Source organism: Toxotes jaculatrix, chromosome 20 (assembly GCF_017976425.1).
Source record: "Toxotes jaculatrix isolate fToxJac2 chromosome 20, fToxJac2.pri, whole genome shotgun sequence".
NCBI classification, from domain to species: Eukaryota; Metazoa; Chordata; class Actinopteri; family Toxotidae; genus Toxotes; species Toxotes jaculatrix.
The window spans coordinates 14,607,016-14,633,759 of NC_054413.1; the positions used below are offsets into that span (position 1 = coordinate 14,607,016).

The 26,744-nt window shown below is 38.2% G+C and overlaps 1 protein-coding gene across 1 annotated transcript; it reads left to right on the forward strand.

The window, feature by feature from the left end:
• The first annotated feature begins 4,080 nt into the window (after positions 1 to 4,080).
• On the forward strand, positions 4,081 to 24,347 carry frrs1b (ferric-chelate reductase 1b). The gene is made up of 16 exons (XM_041065535.1): positions 4,081 to 4,152; positions 5,706 to 5,907; positions 6,000 to 6,151; positions 7,168 to 7,262; positions 7,484 to 7,619; positions 8,084 to 8,272; positions 8,625 to 8,723; positions 8,817 to 8,955; positions 10,026 to 10,139; positions 13,559 to 13,647; positions 13,876 to 13,962; positions 22,308 to 22,405; positions 22,570 to 22,628; positions 23,188 to 23,325; positions 24,050 to 24,120; positions 24,212 to 24,347. Exons 2-16 carry the CDS (start codon positions 5,715 to 5,717, stop codon positions 24,302 to 24,304), a joined length of 1,752 nt encoding a protein of 583 aa, XP_040921469.1. The 5' UTR covers positions 4,081 to 4,152; positions 5,706 to 5,714; the 3' UTR covers positions 24,305 to 24,347.
• The last annotated feature ends 2,397 nt before the right edge of the window (positions 24,348 to 26,744 follow it).

A 26,744-nucleotide genomic window follows, 5' to 3' on the forward strand; every position in this document is an offset into this window, starting at 1 on the left:
ACCAAGGCTACAGCGACCCCTGTCAACATTCAAGGGGTCAATGTGGACATGGTGGAGGAGTACAGGTACTTGGGGGTGTACCTTGATCACAAACTGGACTGGTCCAAAAACGTGGACACTGTTTACAGAAAGGGCCAGAGCCGTCTCTATTTTCTGAGACGGCTAAGGTCCTTTAACATCTGCCGGACGATGCTGCGGATGTTCTATGAGTCTGTGGTGGCCAGTGCCATCCTATACGCTGTTGTCTGCTGGGGCAGCAGTCTGAGGGTGAAGGACACTAACAGACTCAATAAGATCATCAAGAAGGCCAGCCATGTTGTAGGAGAGGATCTGGACTCACTGAACACAGTGTTGGAGAGAAGAGTGTTGTCCAAAGTTAGGACAATATTGGACTCTCCTTCACACCCTCTCCACCATGTGCTGATCCATCACAGAAGCTCGTTCAGCAACAGACTCATTGTTCCACGCTGCACAACAGAGCGACACAGAAAATCATTCCTGCCTGTTGCAATCAAACTATATAACTCTGGACTGTAAGAATCACGGACTCATGTATACTGTGTATACGTTATCTTTTAAACTATCAACCACAAACCTCATGCACATATTGAGATGCCCTATCTTTCTATTTGTATATTAGTTGTATATATTGTTCTGTTTGACATTTGACATTGGAGTTACTGCAGTATTTTTACTTGATTTTCATTGTACTATACTGTTATTTTGTTTTTCATTTATTTTATTTTTGTTTTCATTTACTTATTTATTCTAGAAATTTTGTCTATCACCACACACTGTGCAATTTTCCTCTTCTTTTAAACTGGGAGTTAAAGTAACAGAAAGAATTTCCCTACGGGGATTAATAAAGTTATTCTGATTCTGATTCTGATTCTGATTTAGCCAGTGCACCGTTGAAAACTACCTTAAATGATTGAAAGGGAGTTGAAAAGATATATGTTTTAAAAAGTTGTCCTTTCCTGTAGTTTTCACTGTGTCCTCTGAAGAAGCAGAGTCAGAGAGAGAAAAATAAAACTTCAGTGGCATCAGTATGAAGCATGGCCATCATTTCATTGGACCAGTGTAGCTACACTGCACACTCAGAAATGCATGAAAGGTTAATGGAGGATGTTCTTCAATGGGCAGACCTCTGTCAAATATAAAGCAAGTTATTGTTTGCATTGTCAGTGCAAACACAATGCGGTGTTCTTTCTTTACCTTCTCTGGCTGTGAGATTCTGGCTGACCTTGTAGTCATCCACTACTTTTGGCCACATGACTTTTTGTTCTGTTCTACCTTTTAAATGAATGTTGACATCTAAAATCGGTTTTTATGTTTTTTCGTTTTATTTTCTTTTTCTTCTTAATTAACATTGTCAAAACATTGTGTTTTACTCACTTATTCAAATCCAGGCATCATGTCCTGTGGAACACAATCTGCAAGTAAAATAAAGCAAAATTAAACAAACAAACAAACAAATGAAAGAAATACTTGAAAAATAATTTGGTTTAGTTAAGCCCTCCAGAGTTAGAAAAAAGGCTCAACTATTAACACCTAACTATAACCACGTTTTATCAAATTTAAGTCCCAGTGAGAATTTATTATGACACATATTTAAATCATTCTATTATTATTATTATTATTATTACCATCTGATTCCTTTGTATGGTCCATAGTCCTGTGTATTATTACCATTTTCATCATTTCATTCCTCACTTGTTCACCAGTTCTTCCTGCCTCTATTATTCACCTCACAGCCACCTGACCTTCTGATCTGCTCCCTCTGTCTTTAAGCACTGCCAGCCTGCCTTTGCCCTTTTTTGTAATGTTTGATAATTCAGCCAGAAAGTCTGTGTCTGACCTTATCCCTTCCTGCTCTGTCTGGTGAGTCCTGTTGGCTGTCAAACATTTCACTGCTTATAAAGAGATGCACTTCCTCCCACACAAGTATCCAGGAATGGAAGCGACAGCTTTCAGGACAAATGATAATCAACTGAAGTTCCTGATCTGTATCTGCAAGATTTTACATGCATTGCACTGCTGCCACATCATTGGCTGACTTAGTGCATGCATATCATCCATCCACACAGCAATACCCCCACTTGCTGGTGATTTAGTAGTACTACAAAATAAAAAATAAATCTAACAAAGAACAATCATTCCACATTTTCTGTTGAATCCAGAAGACATATGACTTACTGATTCATACATATGACAATTTTGTATTTTATATATTGTACATATTTTAGACATGGTCATTAATGTGATGTATGATTTTACCTTTCAGACTGGACATAGTTGAGTCCATTTAATCCTTCAGTGTCTGCTATCAACTGTGATAGGCCTTATGGCTCTAACAGATTTCGTTTCCCCTGTATAGATAATGTTATCTGGGAACAACTTAATAATTCTTGATAAGAGATGAGAAATAAACTTGTCATACTGAATTGCTGAAAGCAAGACATGTAAAAACATGATGAAATCTATTGGCTATTTCAGTCTGAGTCACAAAGATTAAATCAAAGGTATGGCTGAAAAAGTAATATCCATAATTTGCAAATCGTTGAAAAATGACAGGTACCATTTATCCTTCTGTCTTCTACCAGAACAAGTCTTCTCTTGTTGCTCTCAATTTTTCCTTAGTTTTTTTTTTTTTTTCGCACACCAGCAGGTCTGCCTTAGCACACTTGAGCAAAATGAAGATATTTGGAAGAAAAGCATGAATTTTAATGTTGAGCAATGGACCAAAATGTACTGAAGCAATCACTTTATGCAATTATACTTTAAGTTGTCACTTTAAAAGTGTTGTGATTATTTATTTAAAATGAATAGCACTCTATTAGAGATTACCGCCCGGTTAGCTCAGTTGGTAGAGCACAAGACTCGGTTTCTCGGGGTTGTGGGTTTTGAGCCCCACTCCACCACCTGTCGGAGGTGCCGTAGGACTTAGGTGCATTATGGGCTGGGCAACAGTCGCCCCCGCGACCTGCGCCTGGACCAAGATAAGCGGTAGATGATGACATAACTCTTCTAGAATAGAAATGGAACCATCCTTGCTCCCAAGTATCTGGAAGCTGAGGGAACGTATATTTCACAGCGGAAGTCTCACATGTACGATTTTCTTCCCTGGGAAGTGAAGGCAGCAGAAGTCTGCTCTCTGAGGGCCACCACGACTTTGTGCATTCAGGGTGGACACAAACGGACACAGGGCCAGCACAGGGTGGAGGTAAGCCCAAACACTTGCATTTAGATGAGCAGAACTTTCTCACAGCTGTGTGACAATAGATATGTTGTTGTCTTGGAAGGTTATATTTTGTTTTATAAGAACAAATGAGTATGAGCCATACTTATTCTGCCATTCTGGCAACAGCTTAATTCTTTTTCAGCACAGTCAAAAGGAAGTAAGCATTGAAAAGTAAAGGATGAGAATGAGATGCGGTGCTAGAATATAACTGTATTGTAGGCCTAAACGTTTTTATATAGACCGATCAGTCATCATATTAAAACCACGGACAGGTGAAGTGGATAACATTGATTATCTCACACTGGCACCTGCCAACGGGGATATGTTAGGCAGCAGTTGAACGTCAGCTTTTGAAGTTGGTGTGTTGGAAGCAGGAAAAATGGGCCTGAGCGACTTTGACAAGGGCCGAACTGTGATGGCTACGACTGGGTCAGGGTGTCTGCAAAACGGCAGATCTGGTGGGGTGTTCCCGGTATGCAGTGGTTAGGATCTACTAAAAGTGGTCTAAGGAGGGACAACCGGTGAACCGATGGGTCATGGGCGCTCAATTCACATTATACACGAGGGGAGCGTCAGAGCACATAGTGCGTCGCAGCTTGCTGCGTAGCTGCAGACCGGTCCCATGCTGACCCGTGTCCACCACCTTTGATCTATCACTCTACAAGCAAAGTTGTCAGTTAACAGCTTCTTCCCCAGCAGAGGCCAGGGTTTATGTTTCAGATGAAGCGGCTGACATTATCTCAGTGAGCCTTTTAAACTGTCTGACCTGTAGTAGGCTGATTGTGCTGTGGAGCTGATGACAGTGAATCAGCCTCTGTCCAGCATGCCCCTGCTGTCTGTACAAAGATAACGTCAGCCAGTGAATCAGCTGCACGTTGGAGATCCACACCGACTTCTCGTTTATCTTCGTGGTATGGCATTTAAAGGCTTTTCCTCTTTGCTATTTGTGTTTTTCTTGTATGTGTTTATTATCCCTATTAACTCTACAGCTACATCTGTTAATTCTTACACAGACTGAATTTATATTTAAAGAAAGTGGGCTATTCTAATGTTATACATGTTAATGTATGTATGTATGTTTTTTAGCTATAATTTTACAAAGAACAGCACAGATTTTAGCACCACCAATTCCACAGATTTTTCAAAAGAGAAACGCAAAATTGTTCACAGTTGAAGAGGTGCAAACAAGTCCAACTTAAATAACTGAACAAGTTATTTGTCATTGCTTTCCGAAACAGCTGATTTGAACATTTTGTCCTCCCAGCTTTATATGGGAGACAAATTGGGAGACAGATGTCTTCTCCACAACATTTTCATTATTGTACTTTCTCTCTCTCTCTCTCTCTCTCTCTCTCTCTCTCTGTTTATTTATTTATTTTTACCATAGATATGTGACTGTCACATGATCCTCAAAGTGCAGCATTAAATGTATACAACTTTACATAAAATAAAACACTATAAACATACACTATTCTTAGGATACTGCACTATACTTGTGTCTACCCTAGATAGCTCTACACGTTTTGAAGGCACTGAAGCACACTCAACTAATCACATCTGAGATGATAAATACAATATTAACAGGCCACTGAATCTGACGAGAAGCCACTTAGATGGTCCCAAGTCCTAGTCCCCACCTTCTAATGTAACCACTGCACACCCACAAACTATGTTCCAATCATTGTGGTGGCAGCAACACTGCATTAGGATGCATATGATATATTTTTTAAATGAAAAGTACAGTGCTTAACAAATTTATTAGACCGCCACCCAATGTAAGGTTTATGCCACAGCTGCCCTAAATTAATTACCAAAATCATTCTTTATGTTTCTGTAATGGTTAATACACCAGTATGTAGAAACTCTTTAACTGAAATGATATGCTACAATATCATTATTATTTTTAGCCATTAATTTTCAGATTTACTGTTTTACAAAAAAACTGAAACTGAGTGAACTTGCATTCCTGAACAGAAAAATTAGTTTTAGTGGTTGAATGTCATGCTTGATTTTTTGTGTTGTTTTTGTTCTTTTCTTTTTCTTTTTCGTAGGTCTACCCAAAAATTTAGTCAGGTTAATGAGCTCTCCTATAATTCAGTTAGGCCATTTAACTCATCCTACAGTGGAATGTAGTGCCTAATATATTTAATTGTTAAAAGGTTGCTCCATATTGTCCATATTTTATTTAACCCAAGAAATTTAGGACTTTGAAATATTATAAAAATACTTAAACTCCATAATAAACTGAAATTTACAAAATTTAATTACATAGGGGTATTGTTAACTGAACAGTCATAATTTACAAGCCCACAAGAAGATGCTTGTTAGAAAAAAAACAAAAAGACAAAGCATAAATAAATGTGTGAACAAACCACCAACTTGTTGTTTTTCTGTAGAGGACGATAAAAAAAGTATCATCACAGGTCTAGTAGGTTCCTGTATTACCTCTCTCTTTTTGCTGTAGGCATCAGCAATGTGGCGTTCATACTTCCTGCTGGCAGTACTGACTGGATGTGGAGACCCCGTCATAGGGTACAGTAATGGGAAGGTGAGTGTGGCCTGTGGAGACATGGTGCCTCAACATGGTTACGACCCCAGCCCAGACCCTCCTCCATACAGTATCACTGTGGACAAATCCACATTCAGTCCTGGTGACAACATCACAGGTAGGCTGTTAAACTTACAGTAAATGCTACAAGCCACTATAGTGACAAATTATCTCTCCTAATCTCTCTTTTCTCTTATTCTTCACCGGCAGTATCTTTGCAAGTTGCCTCCTCTGACCCCACATTCTTCAGGGGGTTCCTTATAGAAGCTCGGGATGCTGGGAAATTGGACTTCCCAGCAGTGGGTTTCTTCATCCTGAGTGACCCTCATGAGTCCCAGCTGCTACAGTGTGGCCACACTCAGGTGTGCAGGAGTTTCACCCCCTTAAATTTAATGATTACCTCGATAGTGCAGATATTTTGTTATTACTTGCCTTCTGCCTGTGTTGAATAGGAGCACTGTGTGAGAATTTACATGGTACAGAAATACACTTTTGTTAAACCAAACTTCTACAAAAAAAAGTAGTACATTTATTTTCACTGTTGCTGAACTAAAAGAACTCACATTGCTTTTTACAAAAATGATCATACAGTTAAGTCTACAACACAAAGTGTTCAAAAACTGAATGGGTATGAATACTTTTTGAAGGCACTGAAAGTACAGCATGGTGTCTGGACAATAAACACAAAAAACATGATGTGAATTCTCAAATAATGCTGGGTGTCTTTATTTATCTCAGCTGCAAAGAGAACTAGAGCTTTATTTGAAACAGGCTTATACAAGACCCAGACCCTCTTTCAATTTTCTGATACAAACTCAACTCTGCCTCCTTTCCTGCTGTCTTGATAAAGTCATGATTAGAAACTGTACATCTCCATGGCACTAATTCCATCTTTACAATGTCACGTTAGACTCACTCCTCTGTTGCTCTCACATTGTGAAAGATGCTGAGTTTAATAGCTGGTAGATTAACAGCAATAGGAAAAATGGAATTTAAAATAATTATTGAATGGAGTAAATTAAATCAGAGAAAACACTGAACGCCTGTCCTTTCATGGACAGCTACATTGATCACCTACTGGCATACTGACAAACATTCCAATGTTACAAATGAACAAAAATAAGCCTTGACTAAAGTGAATAAATATATGATATTACTTGCCTTTGGGATTCTTGTTTCCAGTCTCAGAAAAAAATTCCATGTAAAATTCTGAAGTTCCTGTTTTATTGCACATAATTATTACTTACAGTATGCAGCCATGAGCTGAAACAACAGCTAAGAAGCTGCCAGCCCTGGCATGCCACCTCAGTATGGCTCAACATTGTGTTTAATGATGTTGCTCTTTGTGTGTGGTGCTGTGAATCCCTGTCATTTGAAGCAATCTGGGGTGAGCCACAAGAGAAGCACAAAAAAGACTCAAATTCAGGCTGTGTGGGAGTCACCGATGAACCCTCCACAAAGAGTCCAGTTTCTGTGAGTATGCATTACACTTCAGTTTGAGCCAAGTTTGACCTACACACAAGGGTTGTCCAACAAGCGTAATTTAAAATACATAATTTGACTCTATTTTCAATCATGAATTTGTTGACAGATCTTGTCATACAGGTTTGTGAAGATGGAGAAGCTGACGCCATACTTTTTTCCCCATATTTCATGCTTTGGTATCTCAAGGTGTGTTTGATTTGTTTTTGCAGTGTGACAGTGGTGCATAGGTATAGGGTATATTGGGTGAGGATTGCAGGTCCCGTGGTCTCTCTGACAGAAGCGACTGCTGCTCCATTCACTTCTGTTCCTGCTCAAACCACCAGCCCCACTGCTCTGTCCGCACCGGTCAGTATCTCACATTATCACTGAGGACAAACAACGAGGATTAGAGGTTTTAAAATTTTGTGTATTTTTTTTTATTACCCACTTAACTGTCACAAATATGATAAAATACAGTCTAAAACAACAAAAGCTGTATCCTCAAAATTATTCGTTTTTTATTAATTATTTAGTGGCATCTATCCATGCACGTAGTTGTAGTTTTACCTGTCCATATTTTGAGATACCTGTCTCTGAGATTTCTACGTCTACCTAGGTCAATGGAATTTAGTTTGTGGTGCACACAGCTTTTAAATATGGCACTTCCAATCCAATAGCATCAAATCTTTCCAGAAACCATGTCCCTGTTACTTCAGATACAACACAGACCTCACTGGAAGGTCTGCACATTATCCAGAATAACTATTTCATTGTAATTCAGAATAAGAATGCCAGCTACATATCTGAACTGTTGTCGTCTTCCTCCTCAGTTTAGTTCAGTGGGGTGTGGTCACAGTAAATCTTGCCTCAGAGACCCAGTGGGCTGTCACCCAGAGTCAGATCCCCACTGTTTCTTCCTGTCATTTACCACTGATGAAGCAGGATGTAGTGTGATGTTTGAACTCAGTGGGCCTGCTGAAGGTTACATGTCCATGGCCCTATCTCTGGATAAATGGATGGTGAGTTTCATAATGAAATGTCAACAACACTGTTACCACCAAAATCCTCACATATTAGTGGCTTTTAAAGACAGAATTCTTTAAGTTAAACACCCAGAAATTCTAGCTTGTGTTTACTAAACAGGCTATGTATGATTCCTATATGATTGATATGTATGATTACTGAAGGGCAGAAAGAGGCAAACTATGAAATATCAGAGTCCGGCTTTGACTTGATATCCCAGCACACTCATACCAGTGTTTTTACATCTATAAGCCCCTGTTACAGTAATAAACACAACTTTTGGGGACTGAAAGCAATGAGCTCTAAATGTATGTTGCTGTATGTATGTAAATGTTTCTGTCCTTGTAGGGGAATGATGATGTCTATTTGTGTGTGAATAATGGAGGCAGAGTTACCATCAATGCTGCATATGCCTCTGGACGAACACACCCTGAGCTGGCAATGGAGGTGCACTCAGACATACAGCTCATCATCAGCATACAGTAACAGTGGTTGTATGTTGTGACACTCAGTTTTCAATACCGACCTCTCTGTTTCCAGGAGGCTCTCTGGGGTCAGGCTTGGAGGCTGGCCGATGGGGTCATCCAGTGTCGTTTCCATAGAAACATCCTTCTACCTGACAGGTTCAACTTAAACCAGAGCTACTTCTTATTTCTGGTCCATGGTAGATCTCACCAAGGTAAGACAATGTGAAAGCTAATATTTAACTGTAAGTGTTCAGTATTAAATAAATATTCAAACAATCCCATGAAACATTGTGTAAAATATATCAATAAAACAATTTAAGAAATAATTAAAGCTCAATTCATTATCATTCAGTTCATTTTTATTTCATAGTAGACATTTTTATTATAAACTGACCTTTTCAGAATGTGGGGTGGACTAAGAAATACCAGCATTTCACAGTGGATGGCTGGGAAAAAAGTCCTATTTACTGATGAATCCAACTTTGAGATTTATGACAGTAGAGTGTATAGGAAGATGAGCAGGAGAGAGAAGCTGTGTGATCAAACCGACAATGAAATGTGGTGGTGGTTATTCAAGTCTGAGGATGTCTTGCCTTCTTTGGAGATGGACACCTGCACCAAATCGTCTACACCAAGGAGAAGCACCCCTCCATTCTTCAGAACAATACCCACTATTATGCATCTTTGTGGAAATGGATTCATGCTGCAGCAGGGTAATGAGCCCAAACACACCTCTAAAACCTTGCAAGAACTACTTGAAGACCAGAGAAGATCAAGGAGGCCTGACTGTCATGGATTTTCTTCCACAGTCACCTAACCTCAACCCCACTGAACATTTATGGTTGCACTTGAAGACTGCAAAAGCCAAGCATTCTATGACACCTCAAGAAGCTCTTTGGAACATGGTCAAATCGTGCTGGGATAACAAGAGTCATCAGGTTTTGCACAAGTTTCATTCTCCCTTTTTTGTACTGAGCTCTCTCCACGTGTCTGCTGTTGTACTCATGGAAACACTTTGAAGGCTGAGGTGATGTTGGTTGTTCACAGCTTGGTCCGTGTGTATTTCTATCTGACTAGTCATGCCTTCAGTGGGAATACTTGTGTGAGTCAGATTGCTGAGAATAGCATACATTGTTTCCTCTTCAGCTGCTGCTAGAAAACAATGGTGCACTAAAACATGAACATTCTTGTTACACTTCTTGTGCATTTTACACAAAATGAATGTTTAATTTTTTGTAAATTTAGTGCAGGGTTCATGTTGGAAAAACTTTATACTCCACAGGTTTTATCCTCAGACATGATCGTCAGCCTCTCATCTCCACCAATCAGAAGGTGATTACTGGACATCCAGAGGATCTAAGTGGCTCTCGCTCCCCCTTGCTGATCAAGTTTCATGGTTAGTTGACAAACATTTTCTGGTTCCAGTATAGGCTTTGTATATTACCATTATTAAATTAGTCTAAAACTCTATAAATCTAAAGATCAAGGCTAGACTGCCATTTTCATTACATCTCACAGTACCACAGAGTTGGACAAATAAAATAACATACTGCAGTCTTTGAATTCTTTGACTTTTAGCCATAGCAGGCCTGAAAATGTAAAATTGGCCCTGAGGGTTATATCTATTTATTACTAGCCACGGCAGTGTGTCTGGTATTGTTTTCAGCTTTTGAGTCTGTGTGTGTGTGTGTGTGTGTGTGTGTGTGTGTGTGTGTGTGTGTGTGTGTGTGTGTATGTGTGTTTCATCATGGAAAAATGTGGCCCAGGAGACCTACCTACTGTTGCAGGAACCCCAACAGAGGTGGTTTTGAGTACTTTGGCAGGCATTTATATCACAAAACTTGGTGCACAGTTGAGAGCAAAATGAAGTCTGAGTTGGAAGATTGGTGTGGTCTGACCCATGACTACTGAATACTTATGGGTCAGAACATCAGCATGTTGACAGGGGTCATGATCCCATTGCAAGATGGACTACTTACTGGTCAAGCTTCTGTTTCTTAGATCAAGAATGAACCTTCAAGCTCAACTTAATGGGTGAAATTTAATTGCAGTATCAGGTATTTACTGTGTGTAAATAAAAAAGCACTCCCTCAGAGGCATCATAGATAAGATTTTCTTTCTTTCTTTATTGTGCAGTTATTGTGAATTTTAACTTTGGTCTCACACTGGACAAACATATTATCACATATCGGGCAGAAAGTATCTGTGAGATTATAAAAATGCTCTTGAACATGCCACCTGCTGCTTGTTAAGTGGGTATAATATAATGTTTTCCCTTAGGGTTTTCATACATAATACTATGTGACTGAATCACAGTCTAAATTACAGAATACTAAGGTCACAAATAGGTCTAATTGCATGTCTACTTCTGTTCCATAAAAAGCTGAACTTGTTGTTGAAGAAAGGGGTTAACAAGAGTTCCACCATAGATACCAATGGTATAGTTTTTTGTGTAGTTTTAAATACATTGTAATTTTTAATTTAAAGTTGGATTGCACCCACTGATACTATTGTCACAACACTACAGAAATGTATTGTGAGTGATCAAGCCATATTGTGTTTAATCTGTATTCACTACAGTAACTGTGTCCTTTACTGCTGATTTAAAAGACAGTGGGAGGTTCCATCATGTTCCATTACTGAATACTGGAGACCATTACCTGTCACTGCTCTATTTCTTTAATTCAGTGTGAGAGATGACTGACGTATTGCAGTATATATGTCAGATATGTGTAACTGATAAGCAGCACATCATTGAATCTTTTTTCAAATTGCCTCATGTTGTCTTCAGTCTTAACAACTGAAGACTTTGCCATCATCAAAAACTTGTCAGATAAAAAAAAAAGAGCTGACCAATCATAGTTCTTGTTGTCACCATCTCTATATCCACTGCAGCTCTTACATGTGGTTACATTTTTGGGGAGATTACAGCTCTGGAAAAAATTAAGAGACCACTGCAAATTCTTCTGAAATCTGTATCTCTACAAGTATGACAGCCATTCCGTTGCTATGTATCTTGAATTCCAACACAAGCACACCTCAGTCTACTTAATGAGGTACTGATGAGGTGATCACCTGAACCAAATCCTGTTTAATGAGGACAAGTATAAAAACCACTGCTGTGGTCATCATTATCCTCTTGCAATAGGACTGGCTGGATGGCAAAAACAGTGCTAGTAGTACCTCAAAAGTAATAGCAATCAAAAAATAACTATTGACCATGCCAAAAGAGTTGAAAAGAAAAGTTTTGTTTGAGGAAAAGAAGGGTTAAATTCTGGCTTTACTGGCAGAGGGATACAGTGAGCGTCAGGTTGCTTGCATCCTTAAAATTTCTAAGATGGCTGTTCATAAGAACAAGGTCAAGCAGCAGACACTGGGGACAACAAAGCTACAGACTGGCAGAGGGTGAAACCGGCTCTCCACTGACCGGGATGACTGTCAACTCATTTGAATGTCACTCAGCAACCGTAGGATGACATTAAGTGACCTACAAAAAGAATTGCAAATGGCAGCTGGGGTGAATTGCACTGTGAGAACAGTTCAAAACAGGCTCCTAGGGGCAGGGCTCAAGTTGTGTAAAACTAGAAAAAAGCCCTTCATCAATGAGAAGCAAAGAAGAGCCAGGCTGAGGTTTGCAAAAGACCATAAGGATTGGCCATAGAGGGCTGGAGTAAGGTCATCTTCTCTGATGAGTCCAGTTTTCAGCTTTGCCCAACACCTGGTTGTCTAATGGTTAGACGGAGACCTGGAGAAGCCTACAAGCCACAGTGTCTCACACCCCCTGTGAAATTTGGTGGATGATTGGTGATGATCTGGAGGTGCTTCAGCAAGGCTGGAATCAGGCACATTCGTCTTTGCAAAGGATGCATGAATCAAGCTACATACAAGGTTATCTTGGAAGAAAACTTGCTTCCTTCTGCTCTGACAATGTTCCCCAACTCTGAGGATTGGCTTTTCCAGTAGGACAATGTTCCATGCCACACAGCCAGGTCAATCAAGGTGTGGATGAAGGACCACCAGATCAAGACCCTGTCATGGCCAGCCCAATCTCCAGACCTGAACCCCATTGGAAACCTCTGGAATGTGATCAAGAGGAAGATGGATGGTCACAAGCCATCAAACAAAGCTGAGCTGCTTGAATTTTTGCGTCAGGAGTGGCATAATGTCACCCAACAGCAACGTGAAAGATTGGTGGAGAGCATGGCAAGATGCTCGAAAGCTGTGATTGAAAATCGGGGTTATTCTACCAAATATTGATTTCTGAACTCTTCCTAACTTAAAACATTAGTATTGTGTTGTTTAAAAATGAATATGAACTTGTTTTCTTCGCATTATTTGAGGTTTGAGAACACTGCATCTTTTCTGTTATTTTGACCATTTGCCATTTTCTGCAAATAAATGCTCTAAATGACAATATTTTTATTTGAAATTTGGGAGAAATGTTGCCAGTAGTTTATAGAATAAAACAAAAATGTTATTTTTACACATACCTATAAATAGTAACATCAGAGAAACTGATAATTTTGCAGTGGTCTCTTAATTTTTTCCAGAGCTGTATGTGCATAGACTACATAGCTATGCTGTAACCCCTAATGCAGAAGTACAAATCAACCTTAAAAGTAACAAAATATTAAAGAATAAATGAATAAGGACAAATGCAGATTGAAGACTTTCCACAAACAATCATGACAGTTTTATAAATGACTTTTGCGGTCGAACATACTGCATCTTACACATTTGCATCACACATTTACTAACTCATGAATCTCAGATTTTGGCTCTGAACATCTACAAATCAGTGGTCCGTCTTCTCAGGTGTGTTAATGCTGACTGCCTGGGTGTGGACAGTGAGCACAGCCATCTTCATTGCTCGCCACTACAAAAACCTTTGGCCCTGGTTTCAGGTGAGAGCGCCTCTATATCCATTACAATGAAAATAACAACTTACAAACATGCTTCCAAACATGGGATATGCTTTAAAATATATTCTATTAACATAATGATTCATATAATTTCCATAATTAGATCTATTTGCTACTGTCTATCTCCAATGGACATAACACTATAGTGACCAATTCTTCATCTAGTATTTAAATAGTACCCCTTCTCTCTCCCTTTCCTTCTTTCTGTAGGTCCATCGAACCATGATGGTTTTGGCTATGGTCCTAACCAGTGTTGCCTTCACCCTGCCTTTCATATACAGAAGGGGATGGAGCAAGGTACTGTCAGTGTGTGTTGTGTGCAAGTGTGTGTTTGTACCCCCTCCGTACTTGTCCACCTGTCCCCTCCATCTGTCTAACTGGCTCTTAGTATTTAAAAATCTTTTGCTGTGTATCTTTGTGTCAGTCCCACACATGTCTCCACAACAACTCATTGTGTCATCATAGCTTGTTCTTGCGCTGCTGGACCTTTGACTGTGTGTGTGTATATAGATTTATATTAGTCAAAACTAGTATAAAAAATCTGCAAAACGTAATATTTTTTTTTCTGCTGAGTTAAAGAATTCTCTTCATAACAGTTTTCTGAGACAGACTTTCTCAGACTAAAAGGCCAACTTTTCACAAAGGCTATCTCATTATCTAATAGGTCCTATTAATTGCTCTGTACATGCATTTTTGAAAGGGGATGAACCCTTTTCATTTTAATGACCACAGGAACCTTTTCTGTAGCTCACCCCTCAGGCCAAACTTTACATTTGTAGTCTGAAAACTAAAACAGTAATTCACTTTAATTATCATTATGCAACGCAAGACTGTATCACCAAATTACAGATGTAGTCCTTTTGCTTCTCACAAAAAACAAAAGTTATATAAATGAATGAATAGAAGTCATAAAAGTAAAACAATTACAGTGGCGTGGTGTGGAAGATGTATTCAGTGGTCTCACAGCCTGAGGAAAGAAACTGCTCTGAAGTCTGGTGGCAGCAGATACTCCTATGTTGCTGGGGAATATATAGTCTTTTAGTATGCTTTGGGCTCTGTGCAGGCATCTCACTTTACCAGTGTCACCAAACCTTGGTGGATTGGTACCAATGATGTTCTAGGTGGTTTTAATCACCTATTGCAGAGCCTTCCTGTTCTGAGTTGTGAACATCCATGCTAGTTTGTGGTTTTTCCAGTTGGGATGCTAGAGGTGCAAGAGACTTTAATGGTTCATTCACACATACAGATTGAAATAGGCAGGCTCCCTCTTGTCTATCATAAAAGAGAGAGTATTCATTTACCTCGTCAGCTCTGGATATTTTCTCACAAATCTTAGCTTAGCATTTAGTGTGCTCACACTTGCTAATTAGCACTACACACAAAGTAGATCTGAAGCTGATGGGGTTGTCTTTAGTTTTTGGTATTTGGTCATAAACCAAAGTATTGGACACATAAAGATTTTAATCTGAAGATGACTCTACATGAAAAGTTAAGGGATCTCTAGTTGTTACAATTCATCCTGGTGCAACGTAGTTTCTTTACCAGATTTCCGAAATATCATGGCTATGTTTATCAAATCATCTGACCTTTGTAATGTTTCTTTGTCTGTGATGGTGATGGTGTTGTGGTGAAGTGATTTGTGTGTGTGTATATTCTAACAATGCCAATTTGTGCATAATCATCATGATGACATGATATAATTATCTTTGACAAACTAATCAGAAGGTAGTCTTTTCTCCAGCTAGAAAGTGTTCCTGTAAATGATCTTCCTCTGCTGTGAATGAACTTGTAGCTAACACTGTGTGTGTTCCCTGAGTTGCACTGTGGTGAGCATGTGTGTGAATGACTCATCCCTATTAATCACATGCTGCTCTGCGGTGTGAATGACACACTGTTGAATCCATCCAAGCATTTATTCATCCTGACTCACCACAGAGGCTGCAGTTTTTTGGGCAGACACCAACACAATGTATTTGCAGGTTCTTCAATTCAATTCAATTCAATTCAATTCAATTTTATTTATATAGCGCCTTCCACAATCAAAATTGTCTCAAAGCGCTTTACAGAGACCCAGAGCCTGACCCCAGAGCAAGCACTTAAGGCGACAGTGGCAAGGAAAACTCCCTTTTAACAGGAAGAAACCTTGAGGTTGGTCAGATGGGGGACCCTCCTGCCGATGGCCGGGCTGGGTGAAAGGAGGAAAAGGAGGAAGATAGGACAGCTAGGAATGGAGGAGAGGGGGAGAAGGACATGAAGCATAATACAGACAATGTGGGTCAGCATTTACATTACAGTTAGTGAACAGTTATTGGATAATGTGTGCTCAGCAGATTAGAATTATGAAACAGAGCACGGAGGCAAAAAGCTGTCATGACTGGTAATTATTTACATTACAGTTTGCAAAGAATATTAATCCAATATTTATCTGTAGCAGAATGGAACATTAAACATGTTAGAAATAGATCATTGTAAACAATAAACAGCAGCAGGTGGGTGGAGCCAGAGGTACCTGCAGAAAGGTACAGAGAAAGAGAGACCAGAGAGAAACAAACACAGGACTACGGGACAGAGAGGACACAGAGTTAATGACATGTAATAAAGGCTAATAAATTTGAGAGTGGGTCTGAGGAGAGAAAGAGAAAGAAGAAGAAGTGCGCAGTAAATCATGGGATGTCCCCCAGCAGCCTAGGCCTATAGCAGCATAACTAGGGGATGATTCAGTTGCCTGAGCCAGCCCTACTAAGGGCTATATCCTTAACTGTAACAGTGTCTATAGAGATAATTGTGACTAACTATAAGTTTAATAAATAACTAGGACTGTAACTATAACTAATTATAAGCTTTATCAAACAAGAAGGTTTTAAGCTTCGTTTTAAAATTAGAGAGGGTGTCTGCTTCCCGGACCCAAACTGGCAGTTGGTTCCATAGGAGAGGGGCCTGATAGCTAAAGGCTCGGCCTCCCATTCTACTTTTAGAGATTTTGGTAACCATAAGCAAACCTGCATTCTGGGAACGAAGCAATCTGTTAGGATGATATGGTACTATCAGCTCTTTGAGATATGAAGGAGCCTGGCCATTGAGGGCCTTATATGTAAGGAGAAGGATTTTAAAATCAATTCTGGATTTTACAGGAAGCCAATGAAGAGAAGTTAGTACAGGAGTAATATGATCTCTCTTGCTAATTCCAGTCAGTACTCTCGCTGCAGCATTTTGGATCAGCTGGATGCTTTTTAGAGAGTTAACTGGACATCCTGATAATAGGGAATTACAGTAGTCCAGCCTAGAAGTAACAAAAGCATGGACTAATTTTTCAGCATCACTCTGCGACAGAATGTTCCTAATCTTACTGATATTGCGCAGGTGAAAGAAGGCGGTCCTAGAGACTTGTTTTATATGTGAGTTAAAGGACAGATCCTGATCAAAAATAACTCCAAGGTTCCTCACAGTCGTACTGGAGGCTAAATTAATGCCATCCAGAGTAACTATATGATTAGATAAACTGTTTCTGAGGTGTTTGGGACCAAACAAAATAACCTCAGTTTTGTCTGAATTCAGAAGAAGAAAGTTACAGGTCATCCAGGCCTTTATGTCTTTAAGACATGCCTGAAGTATGGCTAACTGATCTGTTTTGTCTGGCTTCATAGATAAATATAGCTGGGTATCATTCGCATAGCAATGGAAATTTATTCCATGCTTCGTGATAATATTGCCTAGGGGAAGCATGTATAAGGTGAACAGTATCAGTCCAAGCACAGAACCCTGTGGAACTTCATGCCTTACTCTGGTATATATGGAGGGATCATCATTAACATGAACAAACTGGTATCTATCTGATAGATATGATTTAAACCAGCCTAGTGCTGTTCCTTTAATCCCAATAACATGTTCCAATCTTTCCAATAGGATATTATGATCAATGGTGTCAAATGCAGCACTGAGATCTAGCAGGACAAGTATAGAGACGAGTCCATTATCTGATGCTGTAAGAAGGTCGTTGGTAACTTTCACCAGTGCTGTCTCTGTGCTATGATGAACTCTAAATCCTGACTGAAAAACTTCAAACAAACCGTTCCTATGTAGATGATCACACAACTGAGATGCAACAGCCTTTTCAATGGGACCTTTGGTGCCAAAATAATGCCCCAAGTTTTATAGATATCTTCCACTTCCACTTATAGAGAAGTGTAGGATTACATTATTAACACATATTCTGAGAGAGGGCTAGTCAGTCAGATGCACAGATTTACCCTACAGCTGCCTTACCTCTCATTTTCTAAACATTCCTGACATTTTCTCAGTAATTTGTTTGTAAAAGCTCAATATTCATTGAAAAATCATGTTGCTTTTGTGAAATCTTTAATATTTCTGGCAACAATTAACACATGAAATGATGTAGTTTTAAAATCCAATGATATTATTCTGTATCTTACGATATAGAAATATGTAAATAAGGATGAAATTATGGGAAGTTGGCTGAAATTGGGGGGGATTCTGCTCCTGGTAGATGATCAGAGGAAACCTATTAAAAATCAATCAAAATCATTTGGCAGCTCATTCAGTCTCTAAGGTAACAGTTTATGAGAAGGCAGCAGCTGCAAATAAAAAGCTAAAACCTCTCTACAGTGCTTTTAATTGTATGTTTTTGCTCATGTCTCAGAAGTACTTGCCTCTTTTTTGTATTGCAACCTTCAAAGATCTACTGTTAAACAACCTCAGAGTCCTGGTGACCTATCTTAATATTTTTAGTCTAAATACATTTGATAGCCTTTATTCTTAAGCCTGTGAGTAGGGTTAGTAAATTCTAGCCCAGGCCATACTTAATATTTTAGATGATGTCCATACTTGGAACATAAAAATTATTTTCAGCTCCTTGGCATCAATCATTGACTGTAAATCCATCTTTCTGCCCCTAACCCTGTTGGCAATGTTTTGCAGTGGCCTCTAGGGGTCTATCTTTCCCCGTGACATACCACTGACTCAATCTAGCACCAAACAAACAATAATTTCAGCATGAGTGAACATTTGAAAAGATACTCTGGATGTGTTTATTGAAGAATGTAGTTCTTCTATAACTCAGTGCTAGATTCTCTTGTTCAGTTTTAATACAAACACATGCAATGTATGGATAAGATGGACTTGCACTACTTGTATTACTTGTTTCTGGTCTTCTCCAACAGTGCCTAAGTGAATGATGTCATAGTGTTGTCTTGCTGTCTCTGGTGCTCAGATATTAGCTTTAAATGTGCATCAATGTACCTCACATGTACTGTCAGGATTATGCTGACAGACAGACACTGTTGTTTTGTCCTAATTGGCACTGCTTGCATGCAGAGTTAAGTGCTTATGGCCAGAGTGAGTATTGAGGCAGATTCACTCGAACTCTTGTCTCCTCTGTCATGTCTATGATACCTGTCCTCCTGCTGGGACAACTATTCCTCACAAAGCCTTTTAAACTCTGAAAAGGTGTAAAAAAGTTAGGTTAGTTAGTAGGTTAAGTGGCTCATGTCATTGTTTGATGACATCCAGTCTGAAAATATAACAACTAAGATGCAAAATGTCTTTATGTAAAATGTATTATCTTTTTCTGATCCACAACTACGTTCACTGAAAAAAACGTTTTGTTGAATTTACTCAATTTTAATATTGAAAGTGGTTGCACGCAATACACTCATCTAAATCTAGACATATTTTTAAGTTGACTGTACTTAATATTTTTGAGTAATTTCAAATATATTATGTAAGCAGCTTCAGCACAAAAATTCTGAGTCGTTGTTACTCTGATTTCCTTAGTAATTCTATCTAAACCCAAGTTTAATTTACTTAAATTCATTATGTAATTCATATATTGTGGTTACCTAATTTGTTATTGTGTTTTAAATTAAATTCTTTTATTCTACATATGTTAAATATGTTAATTCAATTCACAATTTTATTTAAAACAATCAAAATGTATATGTAGGTGTGGGGGTGGCTGAGAAACCCAGTATACAACAATGAGCTGTGGCAGTCTGAAGCAATTCCCAATTCCATTTTATTTGACAAAATTAGTCTTGTTCAAAAACTTCACAGTAAAAAATGCACATTGGGCCAACCAGAAAGACAAAAGTAAGCAAAAAAGGGGGAAAGAAATTTCTCAAGAGCACTTCTCAAGAACCTTCTCAAGAACCTTCTCAAGAGCACTTCTCAAGAGCACTTCTCAAGAGAAGAACCAAAATAATACACAACAAAAGAATTTGCTCTTAACTGCCTCTCTGGCTATACCCATAAATTTTGGGCCCATGGCAGGAGCTACAATCTGGAGCTGTATTCTGTAGCTGTTCTTCTCTCTTCTAGCCTCCGGCCACCACAGCCTCCTCACTTTTATACTGGTGGACTGCACCTTCTCAAGAAATTGATATCAATTATCTCTTCCAGCACACTTACAATAATCCTAATATTAAATAACATGTAGCAAACAAATTAGGTAACCACAATATATGAATTACATAATGAATTAAAGTAAATTAAACATGGGTTTAGTTAAAATTACTAAGGAAATAAGAATAATAAATACTCAGACTTTTTGTGCTGAAACTGCTTATATAATTTATTTGAATTTACTAGTACAGTCAACTTAAAAAAAATATGTCTAGATTTAGATGAATTGTATTGTGTGCAACCACTTTCAATATTAAAATTGAGTAAATTCAACAAAACATTTTTTTCAGTGTGGATATCATAGAATATCCTTTTCTCATGTCTAATTTCCATATTTCCATATCAGAATTGCCAGTTACAAATTGCCAGTTGCTGTATTTTTACTTGCATTTTTTTCCAGACTCTTACTTATTTTTTTGTTGTTAAAGATGTTTTATATTAATCGTAAGTAATAATGTCATAATTTTGTCCAGCATATCAGTTAACATAACTTTCTAATTATAGCTAGATAACATTGTACTCTCTAATTGAATTGCTACAATCTAAGCTCAGTGGAGGGACAGCTTGGGTTTTGATAATAAAGGGTGAAATAACGGAAAAATGACTTACGATGTTTATGATGGCAATGCTGATGATAATAATAAAAACAACAACAACAACAATAATAATAAAAGGAAAAATTACATAATAACACATACACAAGCTCCCTCCATGAGGGTGTGGAGGCTACTGAGTGTGTCACCTCCAAATGGTTAGCTCCCTCCTCCCTCCAGATCTACTGTACTTATGGTAATTGTGTGCACACAATTTTCTAGTACAATTAGGGATTATTATGAACATTGCAGGTGTTTCAGTTTGACTTCCAAATAAAATGGTTCTCCACTGATCTGGATAAACTGTTGACAACCTGTCTGATCATCAGATTTTATATCATTACAGCTGATAGAATTATTTTAATAAACTGAAACCATTCTTAAGAGCATAGCAGCAGAAGCAGCAATAGCATGTAGCAGTAGTAGACGTGGAAGTGATTGTGACTAAGTAGTACTGGCTCTAGTAAAGGTGTTTATTGATGTTTTATTATTCCATTTATTATATTAGAACATTTTAACGGAGACCACACTTTGTGGTGGTTTTTGGCACGGGTGAACCAGGCAGCCGCCCGGGGTGGCATCACATGGGGGGGCGGCACAACCACGTGAAAAAAAAAAAAATCATCTGCACCGCTAAGCGGTTTCCTATTATCTATCATATTATTGTGTGAGGATTTGGCAAACTGGCGCCCCCAGCAGCTGCAGGCACCCCTGCTTGCTGAGAAGGTGCTGTGCTCAGAAGCTGTGTGAGGAGGGGAAAGAGGAGGGGGGCGTGTTCACCTCTGGGTATCTCCCAAATGGAATGTATAGAGCAATACTCTAATGGAATTAGTGGGCTAAAGTCACCTCGACTTTCTTCCAAATAACGCACATTTTATTCATATTATAAATACAGGCCTATAATTCCTGCACGGTTTTGTTTTTCTGATAATCCTGCTCTCAGGATTGCACTTACTCTGCCAGTCACTGTGGCTCAAGCAGAGAGGAGCTTTTCAAAGCTAAAGTTGATCAAGTCGTACCTGAGGTTAACCATGTCTCAGGAAGGGCTCACTGGACTTGCTGTCATCAGTATCAGTCACTCAATAGGGGAGCAGGTTTCGTATGATGACATTATTGATGATTTTGCATCAAGGAAGGCCAGAAAGGTCAGGTTTTAGTTTTAGTTTTTGTTTGCTGCTCTTAGTGCAATAGTTTTATAATTAAATTTCCTTTAGTGTGTTTTCATTTGTGTGATGAAGGGTTTGTGCTATTCAGAATATTTATTCTATATTTTATTTGTATATTATTCTTTTTTTTATTATTATTCTAAAATAATAAAATTATATTGTTTTTATTTTATATTGTTGTTATTCTCTGCTGTTGTAATGTGTGGTTGTGTATATTTTTGCCACTTTTAGGTGTATAGAGTATATTTATGTAATTTCTGATAACTTTAATTTCTAAATTGTATTGGCAATGTTGGAGTTGGAGATTGTTATAATATAAATATTGTTAAAACACGGCTGTTAGTGTGAAATGTCTTTTCTATTTTTTGGGGGGGGCGTAGAACCACCACTGCTTTTATCTAAAGCAAAGAATGTCACTGCAGCTCCTCTTCATCTGTGTTTTCTCTTGTCTTCTCTTTCCTCATAGGGTGCAGGCTCTCACCCTTACATAGGCTGCGCCGTCATGGCTCTGTCTGTCATCCAGCCTATTATGGCAGTTCTCAGGCCAGTCCCAGAGTCCCCCAGGTAAGACCTAAAACCAGATTTTAATAACTTCCTGACTGGCTCATCACTGTCTCAAGTAAGTGGATTTTATCCCTTTTCGGTCCTGTGAAAAGCAGCACTGTGGATTTTTGAATTCATCCATGTTAACTGAAATCATGCCAGGTGCCGTCTCTTTGCATCTGCAGGAGGATCATCTTCAACTGGCTACACTTTGGAGCAGGCACAGCTGGCCAGATACTTGCCAGTAAGAAGAACAATTAGAAAGTGCATTTTCTAGAGAAATTGTATGTGATTGCTGCAAGCGACATGAAGACTTGTTTTCCATGACGTGATACATATACATGAACTTCATAATGGCAAATTCTGTTATTTTAAATGGTAGTTGTTTTCAATATACTCAACCCCACTGTCCCATAATAGCCAGACCTCCAAGAGTACTCAGAAGTCATTGCTACATTATCAGGACTCGCGATCCCTTTGAGGATGGTGGCTGCGGAAATGTAGATAATAGTTGTTCGAGACATCAGTTTATTTTTGGTTTGGCTCTGCGAATGGGGAAAAGAATAGGAAATATATACAGCAGAATATTACCAAACTCTACTTTTTAGATTTGTTTTGCTTTATGCTATCAAAAAAATAGTTAATGATTTGGAAAATGCATCCATACTTTTTTCTATTACTATATGAATCACTTTGTAAAGTGTACAGTGTATTGTGTGTCCCTTGACCTAAATGCTTTTCTTTCATCCTGCCTGAGACTGAAATTCCAGATCAAGCACTGACTGGTCCTCTCTCCCTCCCAGCTGTGTGTGTATTCCTGGGTGCTGCTCAGCAAGCGCTGTTGTTGCCCATTCCCTGGTCTCCTGCAGTGCTGACTGGATGGCTGCTTTGGATTGTGCTGGCAGATCTGCTTCTACTAATCCACCCTTGCAGACTCAGAGGTAGAGGCACTACAGGCAAGTGTTAGTGAATGGTGACAGACTGAAAAATGAAAATGAAATATCTGGTTATCAGAAAAAAAAGTATTTTGACAAAGTTCATCTTAGTTGAATTTGTGAGGACTTGATGGTCAGCAGCAGGACTCACTAGTGCAGCAGAATAATTCTTACTGGTGTCCCATCTACAAACACTGCCAACTGTGTTCATCAAATGCCGCTATGCTACCAGTGCATGCTTCAATATATTCTTTTTTTTTTCCTTTTGAATTCTGTCTCTGGTTAGCTGTGGATTATTTCTTTATGCCTGGAGTAAACAGTTGGTGTTACCTGTTTCAATTAGCCGCGAGTGCTGATGCTGCCTGCAGCGAGAAATTCAATTGTTCTGTTCCAACACATTATGACTAAAGTCAAAAATGATTATTAGGTTGTGTGTGTATGTGTCTGTCTGTTTGTGTATCAGAGGTGGGTGTATTTATGTAGGTGTGAGTGAATGTGAATGCTAAATAGCTTTGAAATGTCAACCATCTGTAGAAGTCTTGTAACAAAAGACCTAATGAGAGAAGGAACTCTTCCATCATTTGAAGGCTGTGTTCTTTCACTGAGTAGTAATGTTCAGGTTGTTCATTGCAGTGTTCTTGAAATAGATTTATTTGAACTAAAACTATATGTACCATTTTGTGTTTTAGTATTTTCTACCTAACAGACATATCTGACTAAAAATCCACAGGAAACAACAAGAGTGATGACACAGAGAATATTTTGCTTGCTCATATTGGTGGCAGGTGGCAGCATGGAGAGGTGAGACTCGCCTTGCTTTATTCATTGTTTTTTTAATCTGTTTTTTTTTTCTTTTAGACCTTTACTAATTCTCCAATGCAATTTCTTTCAGATTTCCCCAGTCAAGAAGATGGTGTTAGTGGTGTTCCTGATAGGAAATACAGGGTTCCTGGCTGCATTTATAAAAGCTATTGCAAATTTATAATCATGACACAAATGCAAATGAAAGAGAGGGAGATTAAAGGATTATTTATCATACTACTATTGGTGCATCCATGCCTGTTTTTGTCTGATCACAAAAAATTCCTTTAAATTGGTTGAATTAGGTTTAATTAAAAGATAATTCTGGTTTCACTTGTTTTTGTAGTTGTGTTCATCAATCATATTTGTTATAATTCTGAGATCTGACACATCACTGTGTTCAAAAGATTGTCCAGCGGGACAAGAAACAAACTTATTAGCCAAACTTATTTAAAGGTAACATTAAAATATTACCCAGACTTGTTGGAAGTGTCTGTTACAGTTTACTGCAGGTCAGCTGAAACTGACTGATGACAGTTTTGCTTGTGTATAAATTGAACAATTATTTAAAAGGAAAAAAAAATACACTAACAGTCAAAAGTTGTGAACACCTCAGTTTTTCCAGCTGTTATTCAAATCTAAATCATTAGATGTTTCAGCGTTTCTGAAATTGAAATATAGGTCAAATAGACAATGGGAAATTTTGAAAACAAATGGTTATGGAATCTTGTTGTTGAACTAAATTGAATCCAGTGCCAGCATCAGGTCAAAATTTTCATTATGACACATAGGTCCATGACAAGGTTTTTAAATTCTAAATCTAATGACCAAACTATCCTAGCTATGGATGTTCATACTACTAGATAATCCGAGAGGAATCATAATGTTTTTTGAAGACCTTATGATCTTTTTTCTTGCACCACCATCATAGACACATTTTTGAATGTATACAAAAATATCTAAACATTTTGGCTAGATTTCAATGAAATTTAATGAGCGTGTTCAACAGAAGATGAGCCATCCGACAACTTTTCTCTTGTGCCACCCTCAGCCTAAAATGTCATCTTGGCGCACGAGTAATCTCATAATAAGCAGAGCATGTTCTGTACCCAAACAAATAAAGCTAGTCAGCATTCTTCATATACATCCTTTATTGTTACACTCTTCAGTACTTGCATGAGGAATACAAAGTGAAAAGCCCCTGCATATTTAATCATAAAGAGCCCAAATAACCTAAAAATCCATGGCAGGGGCTTTTCACAGAATGTGTGAACATCAGGAAGTAATCCTTGAGATTTATAAGCTATACTTTAACAATGAAGCATACAGACATAAAATGTAAAACAATTCTATTTAAGGTCAGTTGAATCTAAGGTCAAGAAAGCTCTTATAAGCTGCTTTTCAGAGTAGCTGGAAATATCAAGGCTTTGTAAGTAATGATGAATATTTCTTTATTAAAATCAGCAGATTTGATACTTAAGAAAATCATGTTTGAAAAGGTCTCCTTTGTGGTCATGCAATTCAGAATAAAGGGAACCACAAAGAAAGGTGCTTTAAAATGAATACTGGCCTACAAATGCCCTGTTACATAAAAACTGAAAGAATTTCTGTGTGGAAAGTAAAGTAAGAATTTGATTCAACATTCACAAGAAGTATATGTGAGCATACTGAAGTCTCACTCTATGTAAGTCAACAGTCATTTATAGTGCTATTATATAAAGAATAAAATACTTTCATCTGTGGAAACCTGTTTGATTATGTGGAATTTCCAGAGCACTGACATGAGATTTCAGACAATGGAAGTCCATATTCCACCTAGTCTCACTGAATCTCTAGTGCTATGGCAGCACCTTTCATAAATACCTGTATTTATTAGATTGTCCTATCACAGGTCATACAGAATAATGTGGACCTAGATCAGGCAGACAACTCAAACTGTCCTGAAGTATCACTCAGTGAGTGACAAAACTGAAATTTTTATAGGAATTTATTCTAAAATCTTGACATACACTATATGAATTGTTTGGGTAAAGGTATGGGTATAATGTGTTTTGTATATCGTGCTGTTTTATGTCCATCCAGCTCACCCTGAAATATCATTTGCAACAAAATAGCATAGTACGAAAATACACTTAATATACACTGAGCAATGTAGCATTTGCTTTATCAAGACATACAATAACATCAAAATATGTTTTCAAATCTGTTTTGCATTTATAATGTCCAGAAAAGTTTAGCAAAGAGTGGACTCAACAAAACAGTTGTCTAACATTCAGGCATCTTAGCAAAAAAAGCTGTCTTGCAAATACTTTCAGTTCACTGTCAACAAATTATCTTTTATTTAAAGAGTAAGTTCAGATTTTTTCAAGTCAGTCTTAATACAGTTGTCACATGTTATGTTGAAAGAGTTTTTGGTAGCTGTAATCATTCCTTGTGGCAGTTGTGAATGGCATTACAGTGACCAATACATCTTTCAATGTACAGATGGCATGCGAGCACTGTATTAGGCTTATAATAAAGGCCCAGTCAGAAATCAGAGAATATTCTTAAAAGTGTTTTCTTTTCCTCCACTGGCAGTTTTTTGAGCTTCTGCTTTCCTGGACTGGCTAACATCTCTTCAGTAG